This window comes from Syzygium oleosum, unplaced genomic scaffold (genome assembly GCF_021117445.2).
Source record: "Syzygium oleosum isolate NSW1041296 unplaced genomic scaffold, Sole_v2.1 Sole_v2.03, whole genome shotgun sequence".
In the NCBI taxonomy this organism is placed as follows: Eukaryota; Viridiplantae; Streptophyta; class Magnoliopsida; order Myrtales; family Myrtaceae; genus Syzygium; species Syzygium oleosum.
The window spans coordinates 12,056,597-12,071,336 of NW_026607487.1; the positions used below are offsets into that span (position 1 = coordinate 12,056,597).

Below are 14,740 nucleotides of genomic sequence, written 5' to 3' on the forward strand. Positions count from 1 at the left end.
TGGTTACACATTGCTCGGTAGGTATGTTGAAATTATCTGGAGGCAATGAGTAAACGTAGTTTTCTCAATGGATCTCAGTACCCGCAACATTTTGCAGCATTTCACTGTCAGATGGTGGCAAGCTACTACTATAGAAGACTTTGCAGAGCGAATTAGCATCCTGCACGAAATCCAACCTAAACTGGCCATTGACTCGCAGTAGAGTAAAAATACATCCATGAATTAGCATAGACAACGTGGAATTCGGGTAATACTTTGCCAAAACAGCTTCTCTTGACACCTTCAAAGTTACATAGTCCTCCAACATCAACCAATTAGTTTTTTCAACATGCGGGCCTTGTTCTTCATAGAATTCATGAGTTGCTACTCGACCATTGACGGAAGCATCACCAACTATATCACGGGGTTCTCCTCTAGGCTTCCAGAATCTGCCTTCTGCCCCTTTGTTCTCCATTGAGTTCCCGAAGCACCACATATTTATGCTAAGATCAATTTATGGCTAGTAATGTTAGCAGCATGTGCATTAGAGTAGCAAACCTTGTGAATTTGTGACAGCAGTTTTTGTCATTTTTGGTCACGCAAAGAAATTTTTATGATGATGAGATTGATATTATTTCATGGACACTACATAGGGGCATATATGTCCTTTATATTGGTATCCGGTTTCTACTAAACAATGGATAAAATAGGATATAAAAATATCCGACTTTAAATTCGAAATTCACCAAACAGTAGTTAGGATATGACAAAATCCCATGACTTCTTATCCTATCCTATCCAGTCCTATCTTGATTAGAAATCCGGACCACCAAACATAGCCATAGATTCCACATGATAATCCTATTGAGACGACCAAAAGAATATTCAGCTAACAGCTCAAGCCGGTTTTTACTCTCTGGACTAAAAGAAGATTCGACGTCTTGAATCGAATCTGCTTAAATGCCCGCCCAAAAATGCAGGACAGTAGAGGTGGTTGCATCAATTATCGTTCTCATCACATTCCTTCGCTGATTCACAAAGACTTCGTTGACCTCAAAACTCCATAGCCAGAGCCTTCTTCCTCTCTTCTAGCTGAGTTCAAACCCATTCTTGAATTGAATATTTTCTTGTTTGATAACTGAATGAATCCTCCTTCGATGTCCCCTGTTTCGACTCATATATCCTCTTTTTCTTGCTTTTTCTACTCCCAAATCCTTCTCTAGCCCAAACTAACATAGCAGTTGGATCTTCTCTAACTGCCACAAATGGCAACTCTTCATGGCTTTCTCCTTCTGAAGACTTCGCATTCGGCTTTGGCTCCTTATCCAACGGCGACACCAAGAATGACCGACTCTTCTTGCTTTCCATCTGGTATAACAATATACCTTCTGAAACAATCATCTGGTTCGGGAATCAAGGCCGTCCGGTCCCCGCAAACTCGAAGCTAGAACTCACTTCTGGTTCAGGTCTCGTCCTCACCAATCCGCAGGGTGAAGAGCTGTGGAAATCCGAGAACATCTCCGGCACCGTCTTGCACGCTGTGTTCAATGACACAGGCAATTTCGTGATCCTGGACTCGAGCTCGGAGGTACTATGGCAGAGCTTCGACAATCCTAGCGACACATTGCTTCCGTCGCAAGTGCTAGGAAAGAACATACTCCTCTCCTCTCGTCAATCGGAGGAGAGCTTTTCCAGAGGGAGATTCCAACTTTGGATGCTCGACAGCGGAAACCTCGTGCTCAACACGATCAACCTGCCTTCCAATTACACCAACGAGGCTTATTATAGTGCCAAGACCGGCAGCTCCAACTCACCGACAGCGGGGAAAGAACTTGTGTTCAGCAACTCGGGTTCTCTGTTCGTCTCAAGAGAAGATGGCGAGAAAGTCTATCTCTCGCAGGGGAAAATACCTTCGACGTCGGATTTTTATCACAGAGTCACCCTGGACTTTGATGGTGTCTTGACTCAGTATGTGCACCCCAAGAATTCTGGTTCCAGTGGAAGCTGGAGAATTCTGTGGTGCAACCTCAAGACATATGTAGCGATGTTTATGTCCGTGATGGAATTGGCGTTTGTGGGTACAACAGCATTTGCAAACTGGGTGCGGATAACAGGCCAAAGTGTAACTGCCCAGACAAATTCACGTTGCTCGATCCCAGTGACAAGTATGGCAGTTGCAGGCCTAATTTCACGCAGAGCTGTGCGGAAGATCAGGAAAGGTTGAAGCTTGGTCCGATGGAGGACCTGTACGAGTTCAAAGAATTCGTGAACACAGATTGGCCAACCTCCGATTATGCGCTATTGCAGCCTTTCAGCGAAGACGAGTGCCGGAACTCATGCTTGCACGACTGCATGTGCGCGGTGGCGGTTTACAGGGATGGCCAGAGTTGCTGGAAGAAGAAGCTCCCGCTCTCCAATGGGAGAATTGTCCCTACACTCAACGGGAAGGCCATGATCAAAGTCCCAAAGCTCTACTTTCCTCCTACTGACGATTCCCGATTCCGGGAGCCAACGGTAAAATATGAAGATCAGAAAACTTTGGTTTTGGTAGGATCAGTGCTTTTGGGACTGATCGGCGCTTGCGTGGGTTTTTTCCTAATCCACCGCAAACAACTCAAGAAAATATCCACGAAAGGGAAAATGGTGGAGACGAATTTGCGCTATTTCACTTACCAGGAGCTCTTCCAAGCCACGGAAGGGTTCAAGGAAGAGCTAGGGAGGGGAGCTTTCGGGATTGTTTATAAAGGGGCGATTTCAAACGATGTAGCGGTGGCAGTGAAAAAGCTGACTAGCATGATGCAGGACAAGGAGAAGGAGTTCAGAACCGAAGTGAATGTGATCGGTCAGACCCATCACAAGAATCTAGTCAGATTACTCGGTTTCTGTGATGAAGGGCAAGAAAGATTGCTGGTTTATGAGTTCTTGAGCAACGGCAGTCTGTCGAGCCTTCTCTTTGAAGAAGATCCAAAACTGAAAACCCCTTGGAACAAGAGATGCCAGATCGCTTTCGGAGTAGCCAGGGGACTAATGTACTTGCACGATGAGTGCCCGGTGCAGATCATCCACTGCGACATAAAGCCGCAGAACATCCTCCTCGACAACTATTGTGTTGCGAAGATCTCCGATTTTGGGATGGCCAAGCTCCTAATGATGAACCAGAGCTACACCCAAACGAACATCCAAGGGACGAGAGGGTACGTCGCTCCCAATTGGTTCAGCAACCTGCCCATCACCGTGAAAGTGGATGTGTACAGTTTCGGTGTCCTGCTTCTCGAGATAATCTCTTGTAGGAGTTGCTTGGGAAGCCAAACAAGTGAAGAAGAAACAGAGAGAGAGGCCTTGATCGATTGGGCTTATGATTGCTTCACGGAGGGAAGGTTGGATGTACTAGTCGAAGGCGACGTTGAGGCTCTGCTAGACAGAGAGAAGCGGAAGAATCTGGTCATGGTCGCGTTCTGGTGTATTCAAGAGGACCCCTCTTCGAGGCCGACGATGAGGAAGGTGACGCAGATGCTAGAAGGGGCAGTGGGAGTGCCTGTTCCTCCATGTCCATTCCCTTTCAATAGCTGCAACTCTTCAATCGTTCCATGAAATCATGATGGTATCCCTTCTCATACATACGGGCAGAGCTGTGTGCGTTCATTATATAGGTAGTAATCTTATTGTGCTATAGTGAGCATGTTGTTTAGTATTTTGTTAATTCAAGTTTAGCATGCTAATCATGAGAATCTTGACCAGCCTATGCTGCTGAATATATCTACATCTGCGAAGGCAAATTAATTTATCGATGCAGTTGATTTTAGATTTGAAAAGATGTAAACAATTCGAGCAAATTCTAATTCTTCGAAGCACACTGGTGCGAAAACTAATTTGTGACCTATGTCTAGTTTGGAGAACCACTATTCTCCAACTCCTCCATTAGCCACCAATCAGTCATAACCTTTTTGCCAGAGCCAAAGGCACTGAGACCTTCATATGCTAGAATAGAAGCTACCATAAACTTTTCAGTTTTTAGTTTCTTTTTCTTTTCCAAGTTTTACTGTATTCTGCATGCGTTGTTGAGTGACGTCTAGGACAGAAATCGTTTGTGCAAATGCATAGCCAACGCATATGAGCAGACTGACTGGTTAATGTGGTTCCTGGAACTCTAAAATGTGTAAAATAGTCATGGGTCTTGTTCCTTTTCTTCAGGTAATAACTCCCCGACAAATGAGACAATAAAGTATGTCCCTGAAGACAGGTTGAGCCTATGGAGCATATCGGACAACACATTAGACATTTGTTGCAACTTTTTCCAATGGATTTTCTGTGCATCTGTGCTTAGTACAGATTATTTACTGAGAGATTAAGGTGATTTTGGAAATAGCAGTAAATCTAATGTCCTGGTCATATAGGATGTCACTGGCATGCAATCTTAAGTCGTAGCTCTCATGCAGAAGAAAAGAAAAGCAGCAAAATGCACATTATAGCTTTCGACTCTATTCTGTTCTGCTTAAACCTTTTCTGTTATAGCAAACAGTACAATACGCCGAGCATTCTTTCCTGAGTGTAAACAATCCGTACGTCCGTCGGTCAATGGGTCATACTATTTAGGGAATGTATAGATGTACAAAAACTCACTACTTACTTTCTTTTCGTTGGTGTCATAAGCATCTATTGAGTTTTTATTTTGTTCAAAGTTTTTTGTCGGCTGTCTCAATACCTGATGTGCCGTGTTAGGAAATTTCTCCAGTTGTGATCCACAGAGATGGTCTGATCAACAGCTGGTTCATCACATTGGTGAGCATAGCTTTCCAGTATTTGCTGATCACTACGAAATTTCCAAGTCAAAGATTTTGTCTTCAAAGTCATGGAATTAGGTACACTTCCCTTGTCCTTCTATTCGACTAATCAACGCTAGACAATTAAAGAAAAGCAAAACTCATCACTGTTAGACAATTCAAGGTACGGATCAAATTGATCAAGAAATAAATGCGTGGCCTGATAACTGAACTCATAATCGGGATCACTTACTCTTTCCAGCCCCATGATTTAGTTCAATGCAATGACCAGGCTCATCCGTGAGATGCTTGAGAGACACATAATTTGGTTCCGCAATCCAAAAAATCGCCTAGGCTTTTTGAATCGGCGAACCAAGCCCTGTACGCTCTACAGCCTCTCTCTGTCACTGCACACGCCCATGCCCTTTTCTGTATCAGAAAAATGACTCAGCTTAATGCTCTCCCAATGCTGCTGGAGATTAGAGCGATGTGTAGTATTGGTTCCACGGTCCAAAGTCAGTTCTTATGATTCTTCAGAAGTTGAAACTCGAAAATTTGGCAGGTAACACTTGAGAAGTCTATTCACAGATTGCCTAGAATTTATTCTAGGCAGTCTGTGGAAATTGCTTCAGAATTGTTCTCCCAATTTCATGTTCTCTCTAATACAAAATGCAAGTTGATGAAATGCCCCCAAGGGCTTATTAGTGCACATACTTCCTTCTAGTCTCTCCATCTGCATGTGCCTTCATGTGATTAAGAACTCAGTGAGTATAATTGTGACATATTTGGATTTAACTTACTCGAGATATTGTTCACTTTGGCCATTCCTATACCAAGCTTTACGATTTTGTTCTTTGGCATACTGACATGCATTTTCCCAGGAGGTCACCTGTACTAGTAGTGCTCTAGCCTCAACATGCTTAATTTTGGAATTCCAGAACAAAACTTGTCGTTACGTTAAAAGACACTTCCGTGATTTAATTCTAGCTTTATATATCCCAAAATCGCTCTTTTCCTGTTTGGTTCACAATTGGGTTCATTCCTACTGCCTTCACCATCCTAGAAGCTTGCCAAGAGCCGTTTCTTATCCAGGTCCTCATGCCCTGGCGATCAGTCTTTGCCTTTGTCGGATGGGGTTGTTACATGCCCACTAGCTTCTGCGTGGTTCATTCCTGAACCATATACCAATTGGAGGGCGTCCCGCTCTAATATCATATTGTGACATCCACTTATATGCCAAAGACAAAATTGTAAGGCTTAGTATAGGACTGGCCAAAGTGGACAATACCTTAGTGAGTTAATCCAGGGATATCACTACAATTCTTTTCTAACCATTGCATACATTCTCAACCAACCTTTTTGAGAATGAAGAATAGCACGTGCAACTTCAGAGAGGTTGTTTTTTGGTTTCGCATCTCTTCTATGTACATATGTGTGCCTTGCTCATAGGAATTGAACGTCAGACTTGGTACTCTCCGACATTACCCTCCACTCCTTTTACTAGTAAGGTCGAATGCCTATTGGTAGCTTCAGGGAGGTTGAATGAATGGAGTTCCAGGCACAATTGTTCATATATGATGCTAAATGAATGCAGTTGCAAATTGCCATTATCATAGGCAAGGCCATTTCAGAAAATGTCTACGATCATTTGATAATTGAAAGGCGCTATGCCGATGGATGTATTTGCCAAACACAATCCGTGATCAAGATGTCATGTAGTTCTTGGACCCTAGATATAAAAAGAAAGTTAGCCAATGGAACTTGTTGTGGACACTTTTTCATCTCGTTCCTCCCAACTGAAATCCTAAATCAACAGTCGTGAATAGGCGCTTCCTTCCCATTAAAGTGAATATGTCCGGTGGTTTAAAGTAGTATATTTTTAATTCCCCTTCATTTACTTCTACGTTTAAATGGAAACATTGGCATGGATGTGGCAAAGCATCTCCCTCCATTTATGAAATTACCAAACTGAAATAGATGATGTCATACCCTGAATCCATCAAGAATGGGGAATGATATGACCGTCCTTCTAGCCAAAAGGCATAACCTCAAATGCAAACCAACAACTTATCAAAATATATATCTTCGCACATATATATGTATATGCATGTAAATATGATAAATCAGCAAGTTGGTTACAACATTAGAGTTTTCATAATCCATAAAAAGGAATATGTACATCTCCAATTAACAGCTAAACCTAACAAACTCATATTAGTCATATACAGCTTAGAAATAAACAACTAACTAAGCTCAGATCCAAAACTTTCTCTAATAAAAAGCCTTGGCCGTAACACGAACGTTCACATTCTATTTGCCGCTAATTGAGGAACCTGAAAACATTTAAGACGAATGGTATGAGCAACCGCAGTTTAGTGAGTAAAACATCTCTTCTAAATAGATCAATCATCCACTATGCAAATATAAAGCAATATACATATCAAATCAATATGAGTTGTTTCATTTCAATAAAGCTTTATTCATAATAAAAATGCTTTTTTAACCACCATCACAATTCAAACCTCAATGGTATACTCTATTGATCAATCTCTATCAATCACGCGTGAATGGTCTATTTCATTGACCAATCTATTGCTCAATATCCAATTATGGTCACGACATAAGACCTGGTGATAAGGTGACCAAGATTCCCCTCGGTAAGGTCTCCACTTATTATTAGCCAGTTGTTTGGCCTGGAAGGATATTCTAAAACTAGTATACATGCCCGTAAACCCCTAACCGGTTTCACAGTGATAATGATCATCATACCATCATTCTCTAATATTAGAAATGAAATCTGGGATGATATCATAAACCAGGATACGTTTTATAAACCAAAACATATAACATTTCGTAACTCAGCTCATCTGCCACAAATGCTTTTCGTAAAACATTTCTCAAATTATTTCAGAATTCATTTCATAAACTAGATTCGCAAATCATTGCACAAATACTAAAAATGTAGTAAATGCTCGATTAAGACTTTTAAGCAACAAAAATACCATTTTTATAACTAATACTATGTCTCATCCATATTGCTTTTCAAATTTGAGTTTACAAATTCGAAAAAGAAATAGCGCCACTCACTTTGGAAATCCTAAAACCAAACTACAAATGTTATTTGAACCATCAAATTCGTAATCTTATCAAATAAGCTAGATACAACATCAAAATCGAGTAAAAGCTACCTCAAATACAAATTGGCCAAATTAAGCTTAATCTCTAACAAAATGACTCCCATGTGTCAACAAGTCGCTTGCCAAAAGCAGATATTCGAAGCTATCTACAGCGTGGAGCTCATGCGCAAACTTTAAAATTTCGCTTCGACTAAAACTTCGCTTTGACAAACTTCACTTCAAATCAACTCTCGTCAAACCTAATGGCTCTACAATGCCTTAATATATGATTTCCATTTCATTCCACAACTTAATAATTTCAAAATCGGACATCACAGTTTAAATTTTACATAAGTTTGAATTTATGCCTGATTCCGAAAACTACTCTAACGAATGACTTAAATCCTTATCGAGCGTTACAAAACAAAAAAAATTTGGCTTGTCAATGTCCCGATAGCGTGTATTCCTTTTCCTTTTCTTTCTATCCTTCTTCTTTCTTTCCCTTTCGTGTTCGTGCGTGCCCACTTTTCCTTTATAATTGATAGCTGAACGTTTCTTCTCTCCTTTCTTTTTTTTTCTTTTGGTCCCACCACTTTTTGACTTTGTCAAAGTCCACAAACTAATTATGACATATCTCCGTGTTGACTGCTTCCCCTTCTTTCCTTCCGACCCCATCCAAGCACAGAAATAGCGTAGGCCATGTAGGTCTCGGCAATTGATCGATTTTTCCATCACGTTAAACTATTGGATTTCCGTTTGCCATGTTAGACTTCTGCTAAAACATAAGAAGCTGAATGTATATATCTCTTCTTGTCTTGAGTGGCCCGAAATTTGCCACTAACCCATATGTCGAAGTCTCCTTCGAAGTTGCATTAATTCTTCCAAGTTGTATGAATAATTATCTCGGGATTTGTTACGAGGAAAAATATCTGTAATTCATGCTTTCAATGTAAATCGTTCTCTCCATTTTTCAGTATCTAGCTTTGTGCGTATGTCGTGGAAATTTGCACAAAGTCTAGGCCTTACTATTCGGCGCGTCCCCGCCCTAAGATTCTTGGGGTAAACAGGGAGTTGTTTGCCCTTGTCATCATCTGATTGTGGTGGGACAGGACATTGCTGTGGTCGGGTGAAATTAGTCAGGTGCTTTAAGAAATATTGGTTTATAATTCAACATGACGAAGGAATCACGGAATTCCGTTTAGTAGGACATTGGTCAAGAACCACGCGCATATTGGTCAGGGATGTGTGGGGAAAAGTGCTGAATAAATCCTAAACCTTTTGGGACGGTGCCAATTTAGTCATAAACCTATTTTTGGTGTCAATTGAGTCATAAACCTTTTGATATAGTGTCAATTCAGTCCTTTTGGCCGGATTTTGCTGACGTGGACGTCGGCCGGCGCTGACGTGGACAAAATTTAATAATATTTTTTTGATTTTTTTTGAATTTTTTTTTCTTCTCCCTCTTCCTTCAGCCGATCGTCGGAGCGGCGACCGGCCGGAGGCCAGAAGCCGGCGAGGTCGACCTCGTCGGCCTCGGGCAAGCCTCGCCATGGCTGGGCGAGGTTGGACCTCGCCAGATCCGGTGAGGTCGAGCCTCGCCCAGCCATGGCGAGGCTGGACCTCGCCAGATCCGGCGAGGTCGGGCCTCCCACTGCGGCGAGGCCGGGCTAGCCTCGGCCGGGCGGCCGGGCGAGGCCCGACCTCGTCGGATCTGGCAAGGTCGACCCTCGCTAGCCCGGCGCGAGGCTCGACCTCGCTGGATTTGGCGAGGTCCGACCTCGCCGGATTTGGCGAGGTCCAACCTCGCCCAGCCGCCGGCGAGGCTCGACCTCGCCAGATCCGGCGAGGTCGAGCCTCGCCCAGCCATGGCGAGGCTCGCCTTCGCCGTCGCCGGCAAGGGCGAGGCTCGCCAGTGGCCGGCGAGGCTCGCCCGAGGCCGGCGAGGTCGACCTCGCCGGCCTCTGAAGGAAGAGGGAGAAGAAAAAAAAATTCAAAAAAATATTACAATATTATTAAATTTTGTCCACGTCAGCGCCGGTGACTGGTCGCCGGCCAGCCGCCGTCCACGTCAGCAAAATCCGGCCAAAAGGATTGAATTGGCACTATATCAAAAGGTTTGAGACTCAATTAGCACAAAAAATAGGTTTAGGACTAAATTGGCACCACCCTAAAAGGTTTAGAACTTATTCAGCACTTTTCTCGGGATGTGTGCATGGTGCAAGATTTTCAATCTTAAATCACGACCTTTATGCTTAAATTCCATACAAATCCTAATGAGACGACCAAAAGAACATGAGAAGTCTTCTTTTGGTTGCCATCCAAGAGCTCCGGTCTTTACTCTCTTGACTAAAAGAAGATGGAAAAGCCTTCAATGGAGTCTGCTTAAATGCCCCAACCGATAATGCAACACAGTGGGTGGTTGCATCAAAGACTTCGTTGACCTCAAAACTCCATAGCCACAACCTTCTTCCTCTCTTCTGGCTAAGTTCAAATCCATTCTTGAATTGGATACTTCTCGTGTTTGATAACTAAATGAATCCTCCACCACCGTTTCCTCTTTCGACTCATCATATGCTCTATCTCTGGCTCTTTCTATTCCCCGTTCTTTCTGTAGCTCAAACTAACATAACAGTTGGATCTTCTCTAACTGCCGCAAATGGCAACTCTACCTGGCTTTCTCCTTCTGGAGACTTCGCTTTCGGCTTTCGATCATTATCCAACGACAACAACGGTAAGGATGAGCGACTCTTCTTGCTTTCCATTTGGTACAACAAGATACCTTCGAAAACAGTTGTCTGGTTTGCGAATGGTGACCGTCCTGCACCTGAAAATTCAAAACTAGAACTCACTTCCAACCTTGGCCTCGTCCTCACTGATCCTCAAGGCGAGGAATTGTGGAAATCGGAGAACATTCTCGGTAGTGTTTCACGCGCTGTTGTCAATGACACGGGCAATTTTGTGATTCTCGATTCAAAATTGGAGAAACTATGGGAGAGCTTCGAAGACCCTTGCGACATATTGCTCCCTTCGCAGACGCTGGGGAAGAATAAACTCCTTTCCTCTCGTCGATCAGAGGAGAGCTTCTCCAGAGGGAAATTCCAGCTTCGGATGCTCGACAGCGGAGACCTCGTGCTCAACACGATAAATCTGCCTTCCAATTATGCTAACGAAGCGTACTCCATCACCAAAACTACCGGCAATTCGAACGGATCGGCCTCGTCAGGGAAAGAACTCGTGTTCAGCGACTCGGGATCTCTGTTTGTTTCGAAGGAAGATGGCGGGGAAGTTTACCTCTCACAGGCAAAGGTGCCTTCGGCGTCGGATTTTTATCACCGAGTGACGTTGAACTTCGATGGGGTTTTGACACAGTACGTGCACCCCAGGAACTCTAGTACTAACGGAAGCTGGAGCATCCTCTGGACCCAACCCGAAAACATATGCTCCGCCGTTATTTCTGAATACGGCATCGGAGTTTGCGGGTACAACAGCATTTGCACTCTAGGAGAAAATAACAGGCCGCACTGTGGGTGCCCCGACCGATACACCTTGCTCGATCCCAGTGATGAGCACAGTAGTTGTGTGCCGAACTTCACTTTGAGTTCTTGTGGGGAAGATGAGGAGAAGCGGAACCTTGGTTCGGCCGAGGACATCTACACTTTCGTGGAGCTTAAGAATACGGGTTGGCCCCCGTCCGATTACGCGCGGTTGGGGCCTTTCTCCGAGGATCAATGCCGGAACTCGTGCTTGCACGACTGCATGTGCGCAGTGGCTGTTTACGCAGACGGCGTGGAATGCCATAAGAAGAGGCTCCCACTCTCCAATGGGAGAGTCGATCCCAAGTTTAACTGGAAGGCCATGATCAAAGTCCCGAAAAGCGACCTCCCTCTACCTCCCCCGAGCGATTCCCAATTTCCAATCCTGAAGGCGAAAGAGAAAAATCCCAGGACTTTGATTTTGGCAGGATCATTGCTCTTGGGAACCTCTGTTTTTGTCAACATCCTATTCATTGGTGCGAGCACTCTGGGGTTTTGCGTCATCTACCGCAAGAAGCTTGAGAAAATGAACCCTAGAGAGAATCTGGTGGAAACGAATTTGCGGTGTTTCACTTACCAGGAGCTCTTCAGAGCCACGGATGGCTTCAAGGAAGAGCTAGGGAGGGGAGCCTTCGGGATTGTTTATAAAGGGTTTATTCCTAGTGATGTAGCAGTTTCTGTGAAGAAGCTGACTAGTGTAATTCAGGACAAGGAGAAGGAATTCAGAACCGAAGTGAATGTGATCGGTCAGACCCATCACAAGAATCTGGTCAGGTTACTCGGTTTCTGTGATGAAGGGGAAGAGAGGTTGCTGGTTTACGAGTTCTTGAGCAATGGCACGCTGTCGAGCCTTCTCTTTACAAGTGAATCCAGACCCAGATGGAACCAAAGATGCCAAATCGCTTCAGCAATTGCCAGAGGACTACTCTACTTGCATGAAGAATGCACTGTGCAGATCATCCACTGCGACATCAAGCCACAAAACATCCTCCTTGATGACTACTACAACCCGAGGATCTCCGATTTTGGATTGGCCAAGCTCCTGAAGATGGACCAGAGCTATACTCACACAAATATCAGAGGAACAAGAGGGTATGTTGCTCCTGAATGGTTCAGGAACTGGCCGATCACCATGAAAGTAGATGTTTATAGCTACGGGGTGTTGCTTCTGGAGATAATATGTTGTAGGAGTTGTTTGGGGGGCGAAATGGGTGGAGAAAGAGAGACAGAGCTCTTGACTGATTGGGCTTACGATTGCTTTATGGATGGAAAATTGGATGCTCTCGTGGAAGGCGACATTGAAGCTTTGAGTGAGAGGGAGAAGCTGAAGAATTTGGCGATGGTTGCATTTTGGTGCATACAAGAGGACCCATCATTGAGGCCAACTATGAAGAAGGTGACTCAGATGCTGGAAGGAGCAGTGGAAGTGCCGGTCCCTCCATGTCCATTCGCTTTTAATAACTGCACCACCATCATTTCTCAATGAGAGCTGAGCTCTAAACTATGAACTGTAATCTGCTTGTGCTGTGGTGAGCATACTATACTCCACCACTTGTTTTGCAGCTTGAAGTGTTGCATTTTGTCTTCTGTGCAGTGTTTTGACTCTAAAACGTGCAGCATAGCGATGCAAGTTCTTTTTCATATGACTATTGTAAATCTCATGTCTTGAATAGATTATCTACACTTGTTGAATCTAATAATGATTGAGATGTGGGACTTCCAGTGTTGAACATTGTTATTCTGTGTCCCGCTAGACGTTGTCCTCTATTTTGGAGTATTTAGTGAAGTTTATAATGTTATCTATGGATCCATGGTGCACGATGTCATGGAGTGGAGACCTCTCGAGTCATGGTCAGGGCTGCCGGCCCTAGCTCAAGGACCTGTTCTCTGCTTTCGGCTGGTGTACCAGCCGACTCAAGTGCGTAACATGTCTATGCCTAGGAGCACACGCCAGTTGGTTCATGAGTTCATTTGTAAGCAAGCAGAGATTCAGGTATAAAAATCTACTCATTTTAAACAACAGTAGTACGAGTTCCTGATGGCACTTCTGCAGAAGGCAGCCTTACTAACATTCTCGAGATGGCACTATGCCTAAAATGCGGAAAAGAAAAACAAGATCCAAGCTGCCACGGACGACTCGTTGCAGACTTGGATGAGCCCAAAATTGGTCAATGACATGGACCGAAAGGAAAAATTTAAATAATTATGAGTAAAAACAAAAGGAAGGACTGGGAGTGATCGAGTTATAATATTGTTTGGATGCTAGCGAGGGAAAAGAAAGGAAAAAAAATGCATAATGAACGTAATATCCTTTATGGATTTCTAGTAGATGTAAGATAAAAGAAAAAGTGAGCAGAAATAAAAAAAATTATTTTATTTATACACAAATCCCTCCAAATCCCTCCTAAATTAACCAGACCATTTCTTTTTAATCTCTCCTAATTCCTCTCAATCCTTGTCAGCCGTTTGTTTCTTTCCATCCAAACATGATTGTAATTTTAGAACCATTTCCCTTCCCACATAATCCCTCCTGATCTCGTGGTGTTAGAGCATATTTTAAAGACCAAAGGACCACACATGGGACATAGGTGCAAAGTCATAAAACAGTTTCACCTGTTCCCTCCTTTCTTGCTTCACTTAGCAAGATAATTACAGCTTAGTTGAGCATACTAACGTTCACATGTAGCCTTAAGCGTGGTCCAAAACAACACATAAAAGGCAAAGTGACATGGTTTTGATCACTTGATGGGAGTTGAAAGGAAATGCCAAGTGCATTTGAGGTTATAATATAGGGTGGTTTTTTTTTTTTTTGGTTGGAAACATATAGGGTGGTTATACTGCACACATATACACGGCAAAACAGAACATTGCTCAAGATTCATCTTGAGCAATGGAAAGAAACGATCGTAAACCAAATTTATCATCACTATCACGAATAAAAACAAATTAACAAGAGTGATCACTTACCCAGGAAAATTGTCCAAAAAGTCATAAACTTATTGCACTTTTGTCAATTAAGTCCTAAGCATTTTCATATTTTACCAATTGAATTCATGCGGCCAATCTTGGTAGGAAATCGCTGAGGTAGACACCGAACATCGTACATGGCACCGCCAATGCTGACGTGGATAATTTTTAATAATATTTTATTATATTTTCGATTTTTAAATTAATTTTCTATAATTTCTTTTTATTTTATTATTTTTCAATTTTTTTTTGTTTTTATAATTTTAAAAAAATACTTGTAAGTTAAAATATGTGATAACCAACAATTGACAATAACATTACCTTATTTATGTTGGTCGCTCATAAATGTCTAACCTCCCCCATTAGTGATCTCAACGTCCAACAT

General features: G+C 43.0%; 3 protein-coding genes across 3 annotated transcripts; all 3 read left to right on the forward strand.

Moving 5' to 3' along the window:
• The first annotated feature begins 953 nt into the window (after window positions 1-953).
• LOC115670791 (G-type lectin S-receptor-like serine/threonine-protein kinase LECRK2) lies at window positions 954-2,203 on the forward strand. The gene is made up of 2 exons (XM_030592154.1): window positions 954-969; window positions 1,203-2,203. The coding sequence occupies exons 1-2, from the start codon at window positions 954-956 to the stop codon at window positions 2,201-2,203; spliced, it is 1,017 nt and encodes a 338-aa protein (XP_030448014.1).
• An 8-nt stretch (window positions 2,204-2,211) lies between these two features.
• On the forward strand, window positions 2,212-3,781 carry LOC115670883 (G-type lectin S-receptor-like serine/threonine-protein kinase LECRK1). The gene has a single exon (XM_030592276.2). It carries the CDS (start codon window positions 2,215-2,217, stop codon window positions 3,568-3,570), a length of 1,356 nt encoding a protein of 451 aa, XP_030448136.1. The 5' UTR covers window positions 2,212-2,214; the 3' UTR covers window positions 3,571-3,781.
• A 6,320-nt stretch (window positions 3,782-10,101) lies between these two features.
• On the forward strand, window positions 10,102-13,088 carry LOC115670590 (G-type lectin S-receptor-like serine/threonine-protein kinase LECRK3). Its single transcript, XM_030591887.2, has one exon. The coding sequence runs from the start codon at window positions 10,388-10,390 to the stop codon at window positions 12,872-12,874; it is 2,487 nt and encodes an 828-aa protein (XP_030447747.1). The 5' UTR covers window positions 10,102-10,387; the 3' UTR covers window positions 12,875-13,088.
• The last annotated feature ends 1,652 nt before the right edge of the window (window positions 13,089-14,740 follow it).